The sequence below is a fragment of the Prionailurus viverrinus genome, chromosome B1, assembly GCF_022837055.1.
Source record: "Prionailurus viverrinus isolate Anna chromosome B1, UM_Priviv_1.0, whole genome shotgun sequence".
In the NCBI taxonomy this organism is placed as follows: Eukaryota; Metazoa; Chordata; class Mammalia; order Carnivora; family Felidae; genus Prionailurus; species Prionailurus viverrinus.
Window position 1 is genome coordinate 105,729,736 of NC_062564.1, and position 18,706 is coordinate 105,748,441.

The following is an 18,706-nucleotide window of genomic DNA, read 5'->3' on the forward strand; positions in this document are numbered from 1 at the left end:
GTGCTTTGCCCTGGAATGATGTAAACTTTCAGTTTTGCTTGCTCAGTATTACATCATTCTTTATCTTGGCCTTATATACATTGACCTGACTTGGACCATTATTTGAAACTTATGTTTTTCTAATATCTTATAATTTGCTGTGTCATCTAGAGGATTCATATCCTAAGAGATGAGAATTAAAGTTTGACAGCATGCCTCTGAGATCACTTGGCAAATTAATGATCTTGGTAAACATTGTTGAACCTTTTTCTCCATGAAGAAATAACTAGTGTTGATCCCCTACTGAGCTCACTTCTACCTGGTTATTATGGGGGAATATTAGTGCAGACTAGATTTTCATGCTCTTGGCACAATTCCCCACCTTCTCTTCTTACACAGATAGAAAAAGTGTCAATCTATACTTGCTACACATGTACTTAACCAAAGAAACAAAATACTCCTGTAGAGATTCCCCTCCTTCTAAAATTATTTTTAAAATAGCTATACTTTGGGGCGCCTTGGTGGCTCAGTCAGTTGAGCGTCCGACTTCGGTTCAGGTCATGATCTCGCAGTCTGTGAGTTCGAGCCCCGCGTTGGGCTCTGTGCTGACAGCTCAGGGCCTGGAGCCTGCTTCAGATTCTGTGTCTCCCTCTCTCTCTGCCCCTTCCCTGCTCATGCTCTGTCTCTCTCTGTCTCAAAAATAAATAAAAACATAAAAAAAAATTTTTTTAAATAGCTATACTTCATTTTATTTACTTTCTTTTGTATACCACCTTTTCATATATTTTCATTCTTAATTCTTTTTTTATGCTCTTGTGAGAGTCTGTTATCTTGGGAAATTTGACTGTATTACCTAAAATGCCACTTAGTTTGTTTAGTAAACCCTTTCCATATAATAATATGCTATATGAGTAAAATATAAATGTAAATATAGATCAGAATCCCATTCTAAGTTACATTTTGTATAAGTGGCCTGGAAAGTGTTGTATGTGAAAAGCAAATTACTTAGACCTGTACTACCTTTGCAATTCTCTTGTTTTGTTTAATGTTCCTGCACTCCGAAACAGTCTCTGTAATCAGCAGAGGGAGGGCTGTAGGCGCCCGTGGGATGACATGCTGGACAGGGTCACAGCTGAATGTGGGAAACCTCATAAAGTTCCTTGTCTGCTTGTGAATTCTTGTTGCCTTGGCTAAATGAGAAGACTTTTCTTTCTTTCTTTTTTTTTTTTAATTTTTTAATGTTTGTTTATTTTTGAGAGACAGAGCACAAGCAGGGGAGGGGCAGAGAGACAGGGAGACATAGAATCCAAAGCAAGTTGCAGCCTCTGAGATGTCAGCACAGAGCCCAACGCGGGGCTTCAACTCATGAACCGTGAGATCATGACCTGAGCCAAAGTTAGTCGCTTAACCAACTGAGCCACCCAGGCACCCCAACTTTTAATTTTTATTATAAGAGAAGGTATCCTATAATTTGAGGAGAAAAGATGTTTTAAAATAGAGAAAGAAACGGCAGGAGACTGTGTCACTTGTGTCTTTGTCCCACTGTCAACAATACAACAGTCTGATTAATAACCTCTGTCTGCTTCAGAATCCCTCTCATCTGTTTGTGGTTTGAGATTACTGCACCGTCGGCAGAAGCGGATCATTGGTGGGAAAAATTCTTTAAGGTAAAAGGTCCTTCAGAGATTTTACATATTACAAAACTATTTATGTACATACAGTGTTACAAATTGGGGGTTTTTCTACTATGATATGAGGGATTTATTTTACTTACTCAATTTCCTAAATTAAATACAGATTACATGTTTTTTTTCCTTTTAATCTACATTTACTTTATATCGACTGTGTTCTTAGATCACTACCTCCTGATTTATACAATAGATACGTTGCTGAAAAGTTATATTGTTGAATCTCACTAAGAGGAGGTCTGAAAAATATGTAACTACAAAATTCATTTAATTTAGAATATATTTGTTTTAGACTTGACTCTTTTAAATGTATTTTTTTTTATTTGTTGCGTTTACTAATGGAAACCCAGTACTTTGCTTAACGAAATACTTCTTCGGGCTGCTTAGGTGAGGTAGTGAGGAGAGAAAATACACTTCAAGCAATGAAATATAGAGAAGACTGAGTTTTTTCCACGAGTGTCAGAGGTGGGTGGGATGCATAGAAATGTCCATAAGCAGATCTTCAATGTGGTCTGCTCCAGGTTGTAGGGGTACCATTTTCAAAGTAGGGAGAGATCTTACCTGCTGGGGTCCCTTTTATGTGGCTTTCCTCCCACCTGCAAGCCTTCCAAGTCATTGTCTTAATGGATGCTTTTCTTTGCTTTTCTCCCTTATACGGACTCAAGTGGCTTACTTTCTTCTTAGGGGTGGTTGGCCTTGGCAAGTGTCCCTCCGGCTTAAGTCATCCCATGGAGATGGCAGGCTCCTTTGTGGGGCCACGCTCTTGAGTAGCTGCTGGGTCCTTACAGCAGCACACTGCTTCAAGAGGTATGTGTCCACCTTTCCGAACAAGTCTGTTGGGTTCTTATTTGACAGTGCTTCCAATTCCTTCCTGCTCCATAGCATACTAGAAACTTGGGGTGACAGAGCCAGGCTACCAATCTTCTTTACCTGTGCCCACGGCACTGTGGAAGTGGGGGAGGTAACAGAAGGAGCAACGAGAGCCCTCTGGAAGCTACTTGCTACGCCAGTGTTAAAGCAAACCCTGTATTTGGGGGAAGAGAAGATGCATTTTGGGAGGGGAGGCAGCTATGTTAGTGCTTCCCTCAAGAACTTATCTGAGGGTGAAATCATATCCCAGTAGACCTAGAGGAGATCTCAGATGACCCAGTAGTGGATACTAAGAATAGGGAGTGAAGTTTTTATTGTTTTTTGATCCTTTGGCTCTTGGTGTTTTGTGTCTTTTAGATTTCTCTATTTGTACCTTCTAGAAAGTCCAGGTTGCATCCTGATTATTTCCTCATCTCCCAAACATTTTATCACTTCAGTCTGAAGTCTTCCCAGTTGAGAGGGGAGGCCATACAGAGAAAAATAGTGTGCCAGAGTTACACTGCTCATGGTGGCAGTGTCTGCACTAGGACCTGGCTCTCCTTTGTTCTTGTCCTGCGTTCTTTTGTGGGCCTGACTAATGGCCATTTCCTCAGCATGAATTTTGGGATTTAAAAATGTATACCAATCCTTGGCAAAATATTTATAATTAGTGAAGCAAGGTGATTATACAGGAGTTTCACTGTGTTATTCTAATTGTGTATATTTGAAAATGGTCATAATAAAAAGTCTTATATAAAATGTATAACATGTCATTGAAAAATTCTTACAAGCAAGAATTTGTTTTATATTTTTCCATATGTGATACAAGGCTTCACTATATATTTACAATTTATCCATATAGATTTTGTTCACTTTAACCACCATGTGAATTTTAAGTCCTATTGTAAGGCTAAATCACAATTTATTTAGTCCCCTACTAATGGATAGTTAGTTGGTTTCAATTCTTTCACTATGAAAAAACAATGCTGTAATAGACATCTATTGTATGTCTCATTGGGTACACATATGTGGGAGCATTTTGCTAGAGTATGGGCACAATTCAGTTTTACTCAGCACTATTAATTTATTTTCTAAAGTAATTGCATCCATTTATATCATGGCAGTAGGTAAGTCCATTTCCTCAAGTCCCCACTTCAACTTGATATTATCTATCAACATTTTTAGTTTTTGTCAATCTTAGACTTTTTGGATTTCTTTTCAGTTCCACTTCCCTGATTAGTGTCTTCCTCTTTCATGAATTTCTTTGTTCATATTCTTTGCTTATCTTTCTATTGGATTGTCTTTTTGTAATTGATTTAAAAAATTTGTTCTGTGTACAGAGTCTTTGTTGTTATGTGTTACAAATACCTTTTCTCAGTCTGGGGTTATGTCCTGTCCACTTGTTTAAAATCTTTTTCTTATGAAGATATTTTAATATCTTCATTTAATGTGTTTAATATGTGTCAATTTTTTAAGTTTGATAAAATTTTTTATATTTATTTAAAATATCCTTTCCTAGGGGCACCTGGGTGGCTCAGTCGTTTAACTGTCTGACTTTGGCTCAGGTCATGATCTCACAGTTTGTGAGTTCGAGCCCCCCTGTCAGGCTCTGTGCTGATAGCTCGGAGCTCGGAGCCTGGAGCCTGCTTCCGATTCTGTGTCTCCTTCTCTTTCTGTCCCTCCCCCACTTGTGTTCTGTCTCTATAAAAAATAAATATTAAAAAAAAATTTAAAATATCCTTTCCTAGCCCCACATGATGAAGATTTTATCTTACTTCTTCACTAAGAAAAATGTATAATTTTGTTCATGTTTAGGTTTTTAATCTGTTTACTGTTTATTTTTTGTATACATAGTATGAGAAAGGAGCCTCATTTTATACTTTTCATGGATAGTTTACCAGCACTTTGTATTGAACATTACATTATTTTTAAAAAATTTTTAAATATTTTTTTGTATCTAATGATGGAGCTTTATTTTTTCTTTTCTTCTTCTTTTTTTTAAGTTAAATCTTAGTTATGAACATTACATTCTTTACCCAAAGATTTATGTCAATTATCTTGTATGCTCAGTTCTCATATATCTTTTCTAGGATCTCTATTCATTTCCTTTTATCTATTTTGGTAAATATTTATGGAGTAATCTTCCATTTGTAAAGTGTGCAGAAGACACATATCTATATTTTACATAGCCTTTGTCATTTCTGGGATAATAATTGAGTTTGAGAGGTCACCTATATATCAGTGGGTTTAATACATTCATGTGTTACATCAACGGCACACACAATAAAGATTATATTCATTCATTGACTTAACAAAAATTTAATATTCCCAGGAATATGCTATAGGATATAGTGGAGAGAAGACAGATAAGGATCATTGCTATGATAAGAATTTTCAGTGTAGCTATAGGAACCCAGAAGAGGGAGATATTGATATTGCTGATAAAATAGTATCAAAAAAAAATTCAGGGCACAATTTTTAAAGTGTGGTCTTTCCACCACAATATTAGATACATTTAGCTTGTTAAAAATTCAGATTCCTGGGCCCCTCCTCCAGATCTACTGAAGCTTTAGAGCCAAGCCTCAGGAGTTGGCATTTTTATCAAGCATCTCTGATGATCCTTCTCAACACTAAAGGTTAAGACCCACTTGCCTAGTGGATAAAACAGAACATGATCTGGATATGTTTGAAGAATGATGATGAGGAAGACTGTAATAGAGCTCGTAGGATACTTATCCATGTCCTATTCAACATATTAATCACAAAACTAAAAAAGGACACTGATGGTAAATTAATTATATTTTTGGATGCCAGAAGATTGGGAGAGACACATATTGGAAGATAGGATACATGATGGGAAAAGATCTTGATAGTTTGATCCTAACAAGCAGTGCAGAATAAGAAGGAAGTAAAATGCTGACTTTAGTTCCAGGAAATGTGGCTTAAATGTAGCACACGTGAAAATGACCGCATGGGTTTTAGAGTCCTGCAGCCTTAATACAAGTCAGTGATGTAATGCAGTTGCTCACAAAGTTTATCAGTTTTGAGCAGCACTGAAAGAATATTGTCAAGGCAAAGCAGTGATGAGCCTAGCTATTCTTACTATGCTCAAGCTATTGTTAGAGACAAAAGCACTGTCACTATCAAACAGAGAGAACTTGGCTCAGTTCTGGGGGCCACATCATGAAAAAATGACATGGTACACCAGGGAAGGCAAACAGACAGGGGAGATTGTGTGGAATCAGATTAGATTTGTTACCTGTTGCTTCAGATACTACAGATATTAATGGGAGAAAATATAATTTTCATTTTAACCAAAGAGTTGTTTATTTTTTATTTACTTAACACTAGGACAATTCAAAGGTGGAATGGGCTGTATGTGGGAGGAAGACTAAGTTCTGTTATGAAGTGTGTCCAAGCACAAGAGGTTGTATTCATGGATTGATAGAGACTGGAGCTGGGTAACCATCTAATGTTGAGAGAATAGTGGTGAAAGAAGCATGAGACATATTTGAATGATGGGAGTTATTAGTTAAGATAGTGATCTGGAGTTTTGGTAGTGGACTTACAGTAGAGAAGCAGGAAAGACCCAGGGGTGCCTGGGTGACTTAGTCAGTTAAATGTCCAACTCTTTATTTTATCTCATGTCACAATCTCATGTTTCATGAGCTTGAGCCCCACATTGGGCTCTGCACTGACAGTGAAGAGCCTGCTTGGGATTCTCTCTCTCTCTCTCTCTCTCTCTCTCTGTCTGACTCTCCCCTCACTCTCACACACTCTGTCTCAAAAATAAATAAGTAAACTTTAAAGAGAGAGAGGGAGAGAAGCAGGAAAGGTCTGAAATGCCGGAATAGTGAATTTTTGTTTCATTCACTAGGTGATGGGAAACCACTAAAGGTTTTGAGCCTTGAAATGTGATCGAAGAGGGGTTTTAAGACGAGTCATTGGGAGATATATTGATCTGAGGATGTAAAGCAAAATTATTAATCCAAGAGTCTGTGAATGAGCTTCAAATTAGATGAAAAATCTTTGCACACATGCTACTGGAGTAACTCCAATTGGTCCGTGTTACCAAGTGATTAAGACTCACTATGGTAGGAACTGGAGGGAGACTATTGTAATAGAGATAGAAGATGGAAAAGAAAAGGAGGGAGAGAAGGTAGAGTCATGGTGACAAAAGTCAGTAGAACTTGGTACTGTGTAACAAGAGACTTGGATCTGGCCATTGAGACCAAGGTCACAGTTCTCCAATTTTAACTATTCACTTTTGTGAAAATTATTTAGCCTCTTGGAGCCTCAGTTTTCCCACTCATGAAATGAAGGCAATAATATTCCACAGTGAAGAACAAAGGACCTGCTAAATGTCTGAAAGTATTTGATAAAATGTGAAATTCAAAACAAATGTTGATGGTTATATGTTAGGGTTCCAAAAAGAGAATCAAAGATTATTATTTTCAACAGTAGAAAATTCTGGGTGATTTTATTCCACTGACCACTGGAGAAGAATAAGGTAGGAAACTACAAGGAAACTGGAGAAGCCTGTCTTAGGGTTTAGAGGTTAGGCAAAATAATTCAGTAGGTTCAGTTTAGATTATCCTGTTTTCTAAATGCTTCGTCTTTTAAGTCTCTGCTAAAAGTTACAGACTTCAGGGTTCAAGGCCTAAAGTATTAAGTAGGGAAATTACCCAAAAATTCCACTTGAGTTGAACACTTTGATCTGACTTTGGAAGGTCTTTTTCGTTTTCTTTCTTTCTTTCTTCTTCTTTTTTTTTGTTTTGTGTTTTTGTTTTTTTGCTACATGTTTGGGTTTGGGTTTGTTTGTTTACATGTCATTATTCCTCCTCTGGCCTGCTCCTTCTAGATGATTGCTTAAAGTCAGAAATCATCTCCTTTCTGTTTATAAACCTAGTGTCTAATATATTACTTGGCACATAGGATATACTCCTAAATGGTTGTTGCATGATGAAAGTGAGGGCTTAGTTGCCAGATAGTGGATATATTTAAGAATGTTTGACTCTTTAGAGAATGGTGGTATTTTAAACCTGGATCAACAGATAATTCCTTCCATATGTCATTTCTGAATTTCTTCCCTTTATCTGCACAGAAGATAAAGACAGTTGTTTAAAAAGCAGAGGAGCAGATTATGATATGCAGCATTTTGATGTATTTTAGATATAATGCAAGATTCTTTTAATGTGTGTAGGGAGAAAATTATTTTGCAAATGTGTTTTATATCCATCTGCCTTGGTCTGTAACCTTTACCAGATTTCATAGACTTCCTGTTTTGAAGTGCCTAAGGAGCTACAGCTCACATCTTTATTGCAGTATGCTCATTAAAAGGCATAAGGACAGTTACTAGTGATTAGAATAAGCTCCAAATTTTGTTTCTTTTCTGGGTTCAAGGACTTTGGATTAAAACAACCCTCCTTTAATCATCAGAAACTCTTAAATTTGCAAAAACAGATTTCCTCTGGAATTGCAGAGACTGCAACGTAGAAGCAATATTGTCATGTTCTGAGAGGTTACCTTCCTTTTAGATTTCTTGGGAGTGTAATTTAAGGTCTACTGGTAGGGGAAATTTGGTTTTTTTTTTAATGTTTATTTATTTTTGAGAGAGAGCAAGTGAGCGAGCAGGGGGCACAGAGAGAGAGGGAGACACAGAATCCAAAGCAGGCTCCAGGCTCTGAGCTGTCAGCACAGAGCCTGACGCAGGACTTGAACTCAAGAACTGTGAGATCATGACCTGAGCTGAAGTCAGACGCTTAACCGACTGAACCACCCAGGCACCCTGGGTATATTTTGGAATGAGCTTTCACTCCTGTTTTTTATTTGTATCTCTACTGCTTTAACTAGTGGACTTCTGCATATTCCATAAAATGGGTTCTTGTTCATCAGGCCTTTTTTGGTGCCTAATTCTTGCAGTGATGATATAGGCCGGTGCTCTTGAACACCTATTTCTGAATAATGCCTAGATTGCTGTTCCCATCTGTGTTATTTTATACTATGGGATGACAGCTCTTTATGTTAATTTGTTTTGCCTTTGTAGTCATTCTTTTATATAATCCTCATATCTGAACAATCTAAGAATGATGGCCTGGGGAGGTTGAGATCACAATGCAGTTACTTCAGATCCACTATGCTGTTACCTTCATTTTATATAGTCTCTTTGCATGATAAGGATACTTTATTGTAAGGACGACAGTTCTAGTAATCAAATTCTAATTCGTTTGTAACTTTCACATGTTGTGATATGTTCTAAACACTTATTTTAATGCCAGCACAAAAACTGAGATAGTTGGTGAATCACCATTTAAAGGTCTTCTATCTCATTCTTCACATTTTTCCCTAGTGTTAATGCAATACAGACGTTGGAATGAGTGCAATGTCCTGTTGGCATTTTGAAGTGGAAACTTGGGATAAATCAAGTGTTTTTGGAGTTCCTATGATTCTTATATGATATAAATTGCTTGCCTTTGATACTCTAAATTATGAGTATCATGATATGACCCTCTCTCTATGGTGCTGCAGAAATATAAGTGAGAGAAAAATTCCTGAATATTACACTAATTCCTTTTAGTTGTTTGTTCTGGTAACAGACATCATATTGGAGGGAAGAATGTACCCAAATCAAGGACTCTCTTATTTCTGTGATTCTACTGCAAATTTGATTTGATCAAAAATATAGCTTTACCTGATTTTATCTTTCATTTTTTTCCTAGAAACACCATAGCAGCTGGAAATTGTTAAAGATTGTTGCTCTGAAAATCAGAAATGTCTAGGTCTTTGTAATTACAAAGATGAGGCACAGAGATAATGGAGTCACGTTTTAAAGACACAGAGTATCAGATGCTTAGCATATGCTTCATCATGACCTAGTATCTAGTAGAGTTCATTAAGAACATGCTCTTTGGTGGTATACCTAATACTGTCAATCATGCTAAAACCATTTCCTGAATACACACACACACACACACACACACACACACACACACATACACACATATATGACAGTGCAAGTTTCTACGGAGGCTTCTAAGCAACTGTAATCATTTAGACAAGTAACTTTAGTCAATCACTTTTTTTATGTTTATTTGAGAGAGCGAGAGAACACGTGTGCACATGTATGTGTGTGCATGCATGCACACACACGCAGGGAAGGGGCAGAGAGAGGGAAAGAGAATCCCAAGCAAGCTCTATGCTGCCAGCACAGAGCTCGACCTGGGGCTTGGTCTTATGAACCGTGAGATCACAAACTGAGCCAAAATCAAGAGTCAGATGCTTAACCGACAGCCACCGAGGTGCCCCAACTCTTCTATTTTTAATTCCAGTAATTTTTTGTTCTTTATTGTTCAGAATTTCAGAAAAATGAGGACATTGGATCTTACTAAGCCGCTGTGTTTCAGATCCTTTCTTGCTGAAGCCTGTCTGGTAATTTCATCCACTATTTATTTGAGGGGTAGTTGAAGGCATTTCAGCAAAGCAAACAACTGAATGGTGTGTCAGCCGAAACCTGAAATGTTTGGTTTAGAAGCATTTTTGAATACAATAAAGTTTGTCTAAGTAACAAAAGCTGGACTAGTTTTTATGTTAAAAAAAAAAAAAGTTTCCTTGATATGTTTTCTTGAGAAGCCTAGAACTACAGTAAATGTTTTCAAAATCTGCAGTCATATTGGGAACCTCAGCCAAAGTATTATCCCTGAAGTATAAGAGAGGTGACAGTAGAAGACAAATATTTGGTTAGCAAACTAATCCAGTCTTCTGTTGGATGCTCTTCAAATTCCAAGCATGTGATTATGTCTAAAAATAATTGGAGTGAAAGGAGCGTGGGAATCACTGCTTAGGTTTACTGGTCCATTTCCTTAAGTCAGGACAAGTTTAAAAGTGTAGGTACCAATAAAGAGATTCATTTGACAAGAATAGTGTTTTTTTTCCCCCTTCTAGTCAGGTATATATTTTATTTTTATTTTCAGTTTAATATCAACTCCTGATTGGTGAACATACTAATTTTGGAGTAGATTTAAATCTACTGGCTGAAATCTGCTTGATTGGAGAACACAGAATATGTATGTAATGTGTATGAGTTTTGGGTTTTGATACCTTTATGTAATCTCTTACGATGCTCACTTCACTTGGAGAGATTCTAGACATGCAGGGGCAGGAGTTATCACTATGCCTTTAAGTCTTGGTTGTAGTGGTTCTCAAGCCTGACTGTGAATTGGAATCACCTATCGTTCTACATCAGCCCTATTAATTTAATATTTTCAGAGATTTGTGACCTAGACATTTATATATTAAAAAAAATTCTTTTTTATGCTTATTTTTGAGAGAGAGAGAGAGAGAGAGAGAGTGAGTAGGTGAGGGGTAGAGAGAGAGGGATCCTCTCAGAATCCTAAGCAGGCTCCAGCCTCTGAGCTGTCAGTACAGAGTCTGACACAGGCTCGAATTCACAAACTGAGATCATGACCTGAGCTGAAGTTGGACGCTTAACCGACTGAGCCACCCAGGACACCCTAGGCATTTATATATTTAAAAGTGGTACAGGTGCTTCTAGTAAACAGCCAGCATTTAACAAGAACATTAGATATTTGGAGGATTTCAACAAGTGTAACAGAAACTTTAGTGATGGTGTTGTTATGAGAACTGGTGAGAAGCTGACTCTGATTTCAGTAAATTAGGGATGACAGTATTATATATGTACACGTGGATGCCTTTGAAAAGAAGTTATTTGGGGCGCCTGGGTGGCTCAGTTGGTTGAGCGGCCGACTTCGGCTCAGGTCACGATCTCGCAGTCCGTGAGTTCGAGCCCCGCGTCGGGCTCTGTGCTGACAGCTCGGAGCCTGGAGCCTGTTTCGGATTCTGTGTCTCCCTCTCTCTGACCCTCCCCCGTTCATGCTCTGTCTCTCTCTGCCTCAAAAATAAATAAACATTAAAAAAAAATTTTTTTTTTGAAAAGAAGTTATTTAACATACACTAAGACTTTTTTGTCTGTGCCAAGCACTTTGCTTAGTGCTGAGGATACGTAAGTGAGTATAGCATGGTCCTTACACTTAAGGAGACTGTACCTGGGGAGACCTGACATCTTAATTTGTCATAGAAATTGTTATAAATGCTCTGACAGTGCTAGTGAGAGTGTCAAAGGCAGGATTGGTCAGTTTTCAGGCAGGGCAGCAAGAGCTTCCTAGGAGGTTCTGGACTTGAGACTTGAGTGATAAAATCAGTTGTCATGTTAAGATGGTAGGTGGGGGATGATACTGCAAATAGTTTGAATAAAGGCAGGTGTGTGGGATACCTCTTCAAATAGCTAAAATGACAGGGGCATGGAGACCAGGCTGAGGTCAGGTAGGCAAGAGCCATTCTTGGATGAATTTGCGTATCATTTAAGGAATTTGAACTTTATTGTGTAGATAGTGGAGAACTCTTGAAGGGTATATAGAAGAGTAGTTATATTGTCAGATAGAAACCTCACTCTGGCTGCAGTGTGAAGGAGGGACTGAAAAAGTTAAAACCTGAAGCAGCAAGGCCATTGGACAAGACTATTGCAGTAGTCCAGGAATGAAGGGGCACATTAAGGCAAGACTACACAAGACTTTAACACTTGGGTATTTTAAAACGAAATTTCCTTGTTGTAGAAATGTTTCTTTGTTTACTCGCTGAAGACCCAATTTTCAGATAATGTAGAATATATTTATACAGTTAGTTTAGATACAAGGATCATTTTAGTGAAGTGACACAGCTCTTTCAAAGAGTGGAAAATATTGTTGTAGTGACTTTTTTTTTTTTTCAGGTTGAACAGTACTGTAATTATGTGAAAGGATATAAAAAGTTCACGTATGAAGGGAATGTCTCATAATCCAAGATTAAAATTTATAGACAATGTAATAAACAATGTAAGAGACTGTATTAAAGAGATATAATAAAATAGGATGCCTAGTTTATGCCAAACTATTTCTCTAGACCAGTACTGTCTAGCAGAAATACAATGTGAGCAACAAATGTGACTTTTTCTTTTTTTTTTTTTTTTTTTTTTTTTTTAATTTTTTTTTTTTTTTTTTTCCAACGTTTATTTATTTTTGGGACAGAGAGAGACAGAGCATGAACGGGGGAGGGGCAGAGAGAGAGGGAGACACAGAATCAGAAACAGGCTCCAGGCTCTGAGCCATCAGACCAGAGCCTGACGCGGGGCTCGAACTGCGGGACCGCGAGATCGTGACCTGGCTGAAGTCGGACGCTTAACCGACTGCGCCACCCAGGCGCCCCCAAATGTGACTTTTTCTAGTAGCCACATTAAAAGATAAAAAAATCCAAACAGGTGGGAATAATTTTAATATTTTATTTAACTTGGTATATCCAAAATAGCATTGTAAAATATAATATAAAATCAGGATATTTAATGCTTATTATCTACAGACACAATATATTTAGTATTCTTTTTCATACCAAGTATCCAAAATCCAGTGCATATTTTATACTTTTAGTACATTTTACCTCAGACCAACCACATTTCAAGTACTCCAGTAGCCACATTGGGCTACTGGCTACTGCACTAGACAATGAAGCTCAAGAGAATTTCAATTCCATTCTAAAGATATTATGGAAACATTTCAGCACCACTTTCAAGGATGCATTCACAATTACTCTTTTTAGAAAGGCGTTAAATCACTTGAGGTTTTACCTTAAAACCTGAATACATTAGTCATGGTGAATTTTAAAAAAAGTTTATTTTTGAGAGAGAGCAAGTGCGTGAGTGGGGGAGGGATGGAAAGAGGGGGGACAGAGGATCTGAAGCAGCCTGTGCACTGATAGCAGCAAGCCCGATGTAGGGCTTGAACTCACAAACCATGAGATCATGACCTGAGCTGAAGTTGGGTGCTTAACAAACTGAGCCACCCAGGGGCCCCTAGACAAACTGAATTTTTATAATATAGTATCAGTACCCAGAAAGTGGGAGTGAGAAGTAAATCTGATCTTTCTCCATGACTATTACTTTTTACTGTTTTAAGATGTGAAATAATCCCAAAGTTTACTTAAATTTTGAAGTGGAACCCACAAGAGGATCTTCTCTGGGAGCAATATATAAAAAGCTTTCTGAATTTAAAAGGTCTGTGATGACTTATGGTTGGAAAAGGGGAATCAAGGGAGCACAGGAAATTATTAGTATTATAGATCAAGAATAGGTGGATGTATAAGCTAAATCATCTTTGTAGCACTGTTCAGTTTTTTGAGCTGACATAGTTAAGAAACTTACTCTATATATTGCAAGCCCCACTTAGGGGTGTTAGAGTGTTTGAACAACTTAGAACTTCCAGTAATTTTACAGGAGGAAATGGAAGGCTGTATTTAAATAGGCAGTCATTAGAAAACTCAAGTTTTCAATACAGACTTCTGTAAATTCACATTCAAGTACAGGTCTCATATCTAGTGTAAGAATTTCAAGTTTTCATAAAAAGAAAATTAAGGTGAGAGCTGTAAAATGTACGTATTTCTATCTCAACAGTCAGACACTAGCATAAACCAGGTGCTAAGTTGATGAAACCATAGCTAGAGTTTGGCAGATAAAAGGAATGAGGGACTGAGTTTTTGCAAAGGAGTGATTGTGGAATCCAAGCCTGGTAAGAAGGGAAGTCATAGGCAAAGTGAGATTGAAATGAAAAAACTAGTGGGGTCAAAGGATTGAAGCATAATGGGGTTGAAGAATGGTAGAGCTATAAAACTGTAAGGATAGGAGGTAGAAAGTAGGAGATGCTTTAAATCAAGACTTCAGACATGTGTAGTATTTGGTGAATACAAGGTCTAAGTCTCATGACGGGAGCAGGTGGCTGAGATGGAGAATAGGCTCAATGCAAGTGAGGAAGTTAAGGAAGTAAATGGACATGGTATTGAAAGTTAAGCCTTTAAGATGTTTTAAGTACTGGTAGGGGGTAAGTGAGCAAGGTGCTATATAATCTTAAGTGAGAAAGAGTTAGTAACCTGGAAGTGGGTTGGATCATATTGTGTCTGTAGTTCTCAACTGTGGCTAATTTGCACCATAGGGGACATATGGAGATGTCTGCAGACATTTTTGGTTGTCACAACTGGGGTGTGTGTTTATGTGTCTGGATGTGTGTATACCTTCACTACCTTGTGAAGAGAGGCCAGGGATGCTTCTAAACATCCTACAATGCACATAACAGCCTCTCACAACAAAGATTTCTCTGGTTCCAAATGTGAAAACAGTGCTAAGATTGAGAAACTCTGCTTTAGGGGGATGCACCAGAATCAAGGTATGTTGGTTGAAAAAACAGGCTGAGAACTATCAATCTAGTAAATATTTCTACTTTAACTGAATACTTTAAGGAAAAAAGACATACACATTACAAATATCCATCCATCCATTCATTCACTAAAAGACATATGCTGCATTCTCACCTAATGGGCATCACTATTATAGGTGTTTTAGAGTCATCAGTGAACATAAAGATCCCTGTGTCCTTAGTTACTTCTTGTTTAAGCAGGGGAGACAGGGGACAAGAGATGTAATAAATTAATCTGTTAGAAAGTGGTGTTAAAAAAGTGATTAAGGATATTGGGAGTGCTGGGGTATAGGAGGGCAAAAGGTGGGCTGCAGTCATCTCACTGAGGTGACATCTGGAGAAGGATTTAAGAGACGTGAGAATATAATAAATGTATGTTGCCCTGAAAATACAGTTTTGGTTTGCATTCAGTTTACAGGAAAGGGGAGTAAAGTAGGTACGTGTTAAGTGCTTTGACGGATACAAAGTTAGACCAGCCATGGTTTCTGCCCTCAGCTTTGTGATGAGCTACTATCATGGAAATGATAGAAAAATGAAGACAGCAAATAACAAGACAGTAATTTTGCCCTATTCTATCTGTTCCTGTTTTGATCCTTTTTCATGGTAGGGAGATAACAGGTTAATGTTTAGCTGTTATTTTCCACTCATGCTGCACATTTGCTCCTTCTCAGAAAACCAGGCCAGGAACCTGGATTAAACAGTGATATGAACGAAGTGGGTTTGGAGTACAGGACTGAGAGCACTGGGATCAGAGAAATGCAAAAAGTAAACTTACAGAAAGGGATAAGGAATAGGAGGAAAGGCCTACAGTATGTTAACCTTCCTTGCTGACAGTTTAACAATCTCTAGCCTCTTACTAGCTCTCTGCCTCCCAGGTACGGTAACAGTACAAGGAGCTATGCTGTTCGGGTTGGGGATTATCATACTCTGGTGCCAGAAGAGTTTGAAGAAGAAATTGGAGTTCAGCAGATTGTGATTCATCGGGAGTATCGACCTGACAGCAGTGACTACGACATCGCCCTGGTTAGATTAGAAGGACCAGAAGAACAGTGTGTCAGATTTAGCAGCCATGTTTTGCCGGCCTGTTTGCCACTCCGGAGAGAGAGGCCACAGAAAACCGCCTCCAATTGTTACATAACAGGATGGGGAGACACGGGTAATGTAGATAATACAAATGACATCTGGGCACCTTTCTTGTGTCTGGGATTATCAGTACTTTTGGGTGTACAATGGGTAGTAAAATCTTAAATGGGTTCAGGCTTAGTAGTTTGGAAATTCTGCCAAGCCTGTGATGCATGCATGCAATTTGGATTGGTTATCATTCAGTTTAGTACAAATTGACAGAACTCAATCACCTTAAGGGCTGGTAGAGAAACCTTCCTTACTTTCAGTTGCCCAGACTAGTAAAGAGACAGAAGAAATGATTTTAAGATCCTACTTCAACACTTGGGCCTGGCTGGCTCAATGACAACTTCCTGTATCATTTTGCTATAGAATTTTATCAGTGTGTATCAGCTAGTGCTTGTTCAGAATGGTCCTTGAAACAACGGATGTGGGGCTCACCTGGATTGGGTACTTGATTCCTAAATGGCTACTGAGTAAGGAGAAAGGACAGGTTGACCCCTCTCCACTAAATATGATCAATACTGCTAATTATACTCTTGAAAAGAGCATCAAGTAAGTATGTCTACAGGTGATAATTTCAGTGTTTTATTTACAGAGTATTTGTGTTCATCACACACTGCATTAAATCTGGGCTTTATATTTGTATTTCATAGCTGAAAAAAGGTAGAATAGCTGTTGCAGATATAGAATACTGAAGAAGCACATACTGACCACTCCTTAGATAAACCACAAAGAAAACATTTGCTGAATGAAACAATAAAATCAGATCAGAGTAAATGCCTTTTCCCGTACACTATGTGGAACCATGAGGCAAATCAAGTGTCTGAGAATACTTAAGTGTAATCCATTCTCAATTACTGCAAGAGGGAAGGTTCATTCACCTTCCTTTAGATACAAGTTAACAGAAATGATAATGTCAGTTTTACAGAATGTTCTATTATGAATTATTTCAATTGAGTACATAGGATGCAAGAAAAAAGGTGGAATTTAGACCCAAGAAAGGACTATTGTAGAGGACATCATCAATTATACATATTGGCTACTGAACAGTTAATGTCTTACCAGTGAGTACACCAACATCAAATGGTTAGTATACAGGAACGTTTTGCTTCTCAATCTTTTATCAGCTGCCATATTTGGAGTTCTTGCCACTCAGGTCCTTCTATACCATTTATAGTTACCACTCACCTACACTATGCCACAATAGGGTTTTTTCAATTAAATGTTCATTGGACTGTTAAATGTAGTGCTTTTGTGTAAGATCTTTGGCTGGCATCTAACTCAGATTATTTGGTCTGACTAGGACGAGCCTATTCAAGAACTCTACAACAAGCAGCCATCCCCTTACTTCCCAAGAGGTTTTGTGAAGAACGTTACAAGGGTCGGTTTACAGGAAGGATGCTTTGCGCTGGAAATCTACATGAACACAAACGTGTTGACAGCTGCCAGGGAGACAGTGGAGGACCACTCATGTGTGTTCGGTCAGGAGAGAGTTGGGTTGTGTACGGGGTGACCTCCTGGGGGTATGGCTGTGGAGTCAAGGATTCACCTGGTGTCTATACCAAAGTCTCAGCCTTTGTACCTTGGATAAAAAGTGTCACCAAATTGTAATTCTTCACATGGAAGCTTCAAGACAAAATCCTGGAAAATGTTCAACATCCACATTAGCACTCAGCCAGAGATGCCAGCCAACGGAGATGAGAGCCATGTTCCTTCTTTTGTGTTGTGATTAAATCATGTGCACCATTGCTGCTTGAGAATTTGTGATGTGAATATTCTGTTAGATACCTCAGTGTAGTACTAATTACCCTTAACTAGCATTGTGGCCCACCCAAAAACTACTCTGGAGTCTTTATTAGCATTCTTGAGATTACTGTGTATCAATAGTGCAGTGAGGCTGTTTTTACATTCATTTGGATTTAGAGCTTATAACTCAATCAATACTGTTTATACTAGAGTCAAGGAGTGGCATTGTTTAATTAAGCTCAGATTTTCTTCAAAAGGCCAAGACATCGTCACACATTGAATCTCTGTAGCCTTTAACTGAGGAAATCAAGGGCCAAAAAAGTGAAGGAATTCCATTATAAACCTAGACTAGGATCAGTGATCATGCATTCCTGAATGAAGCCTTTGTACTTATGCATTATGGCAACACATTCTACTACCCAGAAAAATTTGGAAGAATTCCTGATGAATGCCTTCAAGTTGTTGGATGTACAACCTAATTTATCCACCTTATTTGTTAACATCCTCTAGCAATTACTTTCAGCTACTTCAAATTTACAACTTGATAAAATTTTTCCTTGGCATTATGTGGTTTGCTGGACCATGATTTAAGAGTGCCATCTATTGCAACTTTCTTGTAATGACTAAAATCTGTAGACCTCCACTATCCTGATAGTCCCAGCTAATAAAAATACTGTTAAAAATGCTTTCTCTGCTTAGTGAGAAAAAGCTCTAAAATAATTTAACTGTTTCAACTGCTTTAATTAACGCACCAGCTACATGCTAGGCACTGCTGTAAGTGGCTATGGCCTTCAATGACCGTTTTAAAAAGGCTGGTAATGTTTTATAGTATCCCTAGCTTTCAGACAGGCCCAGAGGCCAAGGTGAGATGGTAGGATTCAAACTTCTGGAGCCCCAGTGCTGACCAGGTCATTTTCAGCCTCCACTGCTGAGTAAAGGCAAGTTTTCCCTCTGGCTATTTCTCAACACAATTAAGGGTGCTTTATTGTGCACCCTTTCAGGACATTCTTGATTAGCAATGCAAAATCT

The 18,706-nt window shown here is 38.1% G+C and overlaps 1 protein-coding gene across 4 annotated transcripts in view; it reads left to right on the top strand.

The window, feature by feature from the left end:
* PRSS12 (serine protease 12) overlaps window positions 1–17,688 on the top strand; it is a 74,194-nt gene extending 56,506 nt beyond the window's left edge. For 2 of the 4 annotated variants that reach the window (XM_047855591.1, XM_047855593.1), the window contains 4 exons: window positions 1,568–1,646; window positions 2,352–2,474; window positions 15,682–15,962; window positions 17,235–17,688. In XM_047855591.1, coding sequence (XP_047711547.1) covers window positions 1,568–1,646; window positions 2,352–2,474; window positions 15,682–15,962; window positions 17,235–17,542 — 791 coding nt within the window. In that variant the 3' untranslated portion in view covers window positions 17,543–17,688. Of the gene's footprint in view, window positions 1–1,567; window positions 1,647–2,351; window positions 2,475–2,894; window positions 3,166–15,681; window positions 15,963–17,234 lie in introns of those variants that run through there. The other 2 variants (XM_047855594.1, XM_047855592.1) reach the window with 2 other exon arrangements.
* The last annotated feature ends 1,018 nt before the right edge of the window (window positions 17,689–18,706 follow it).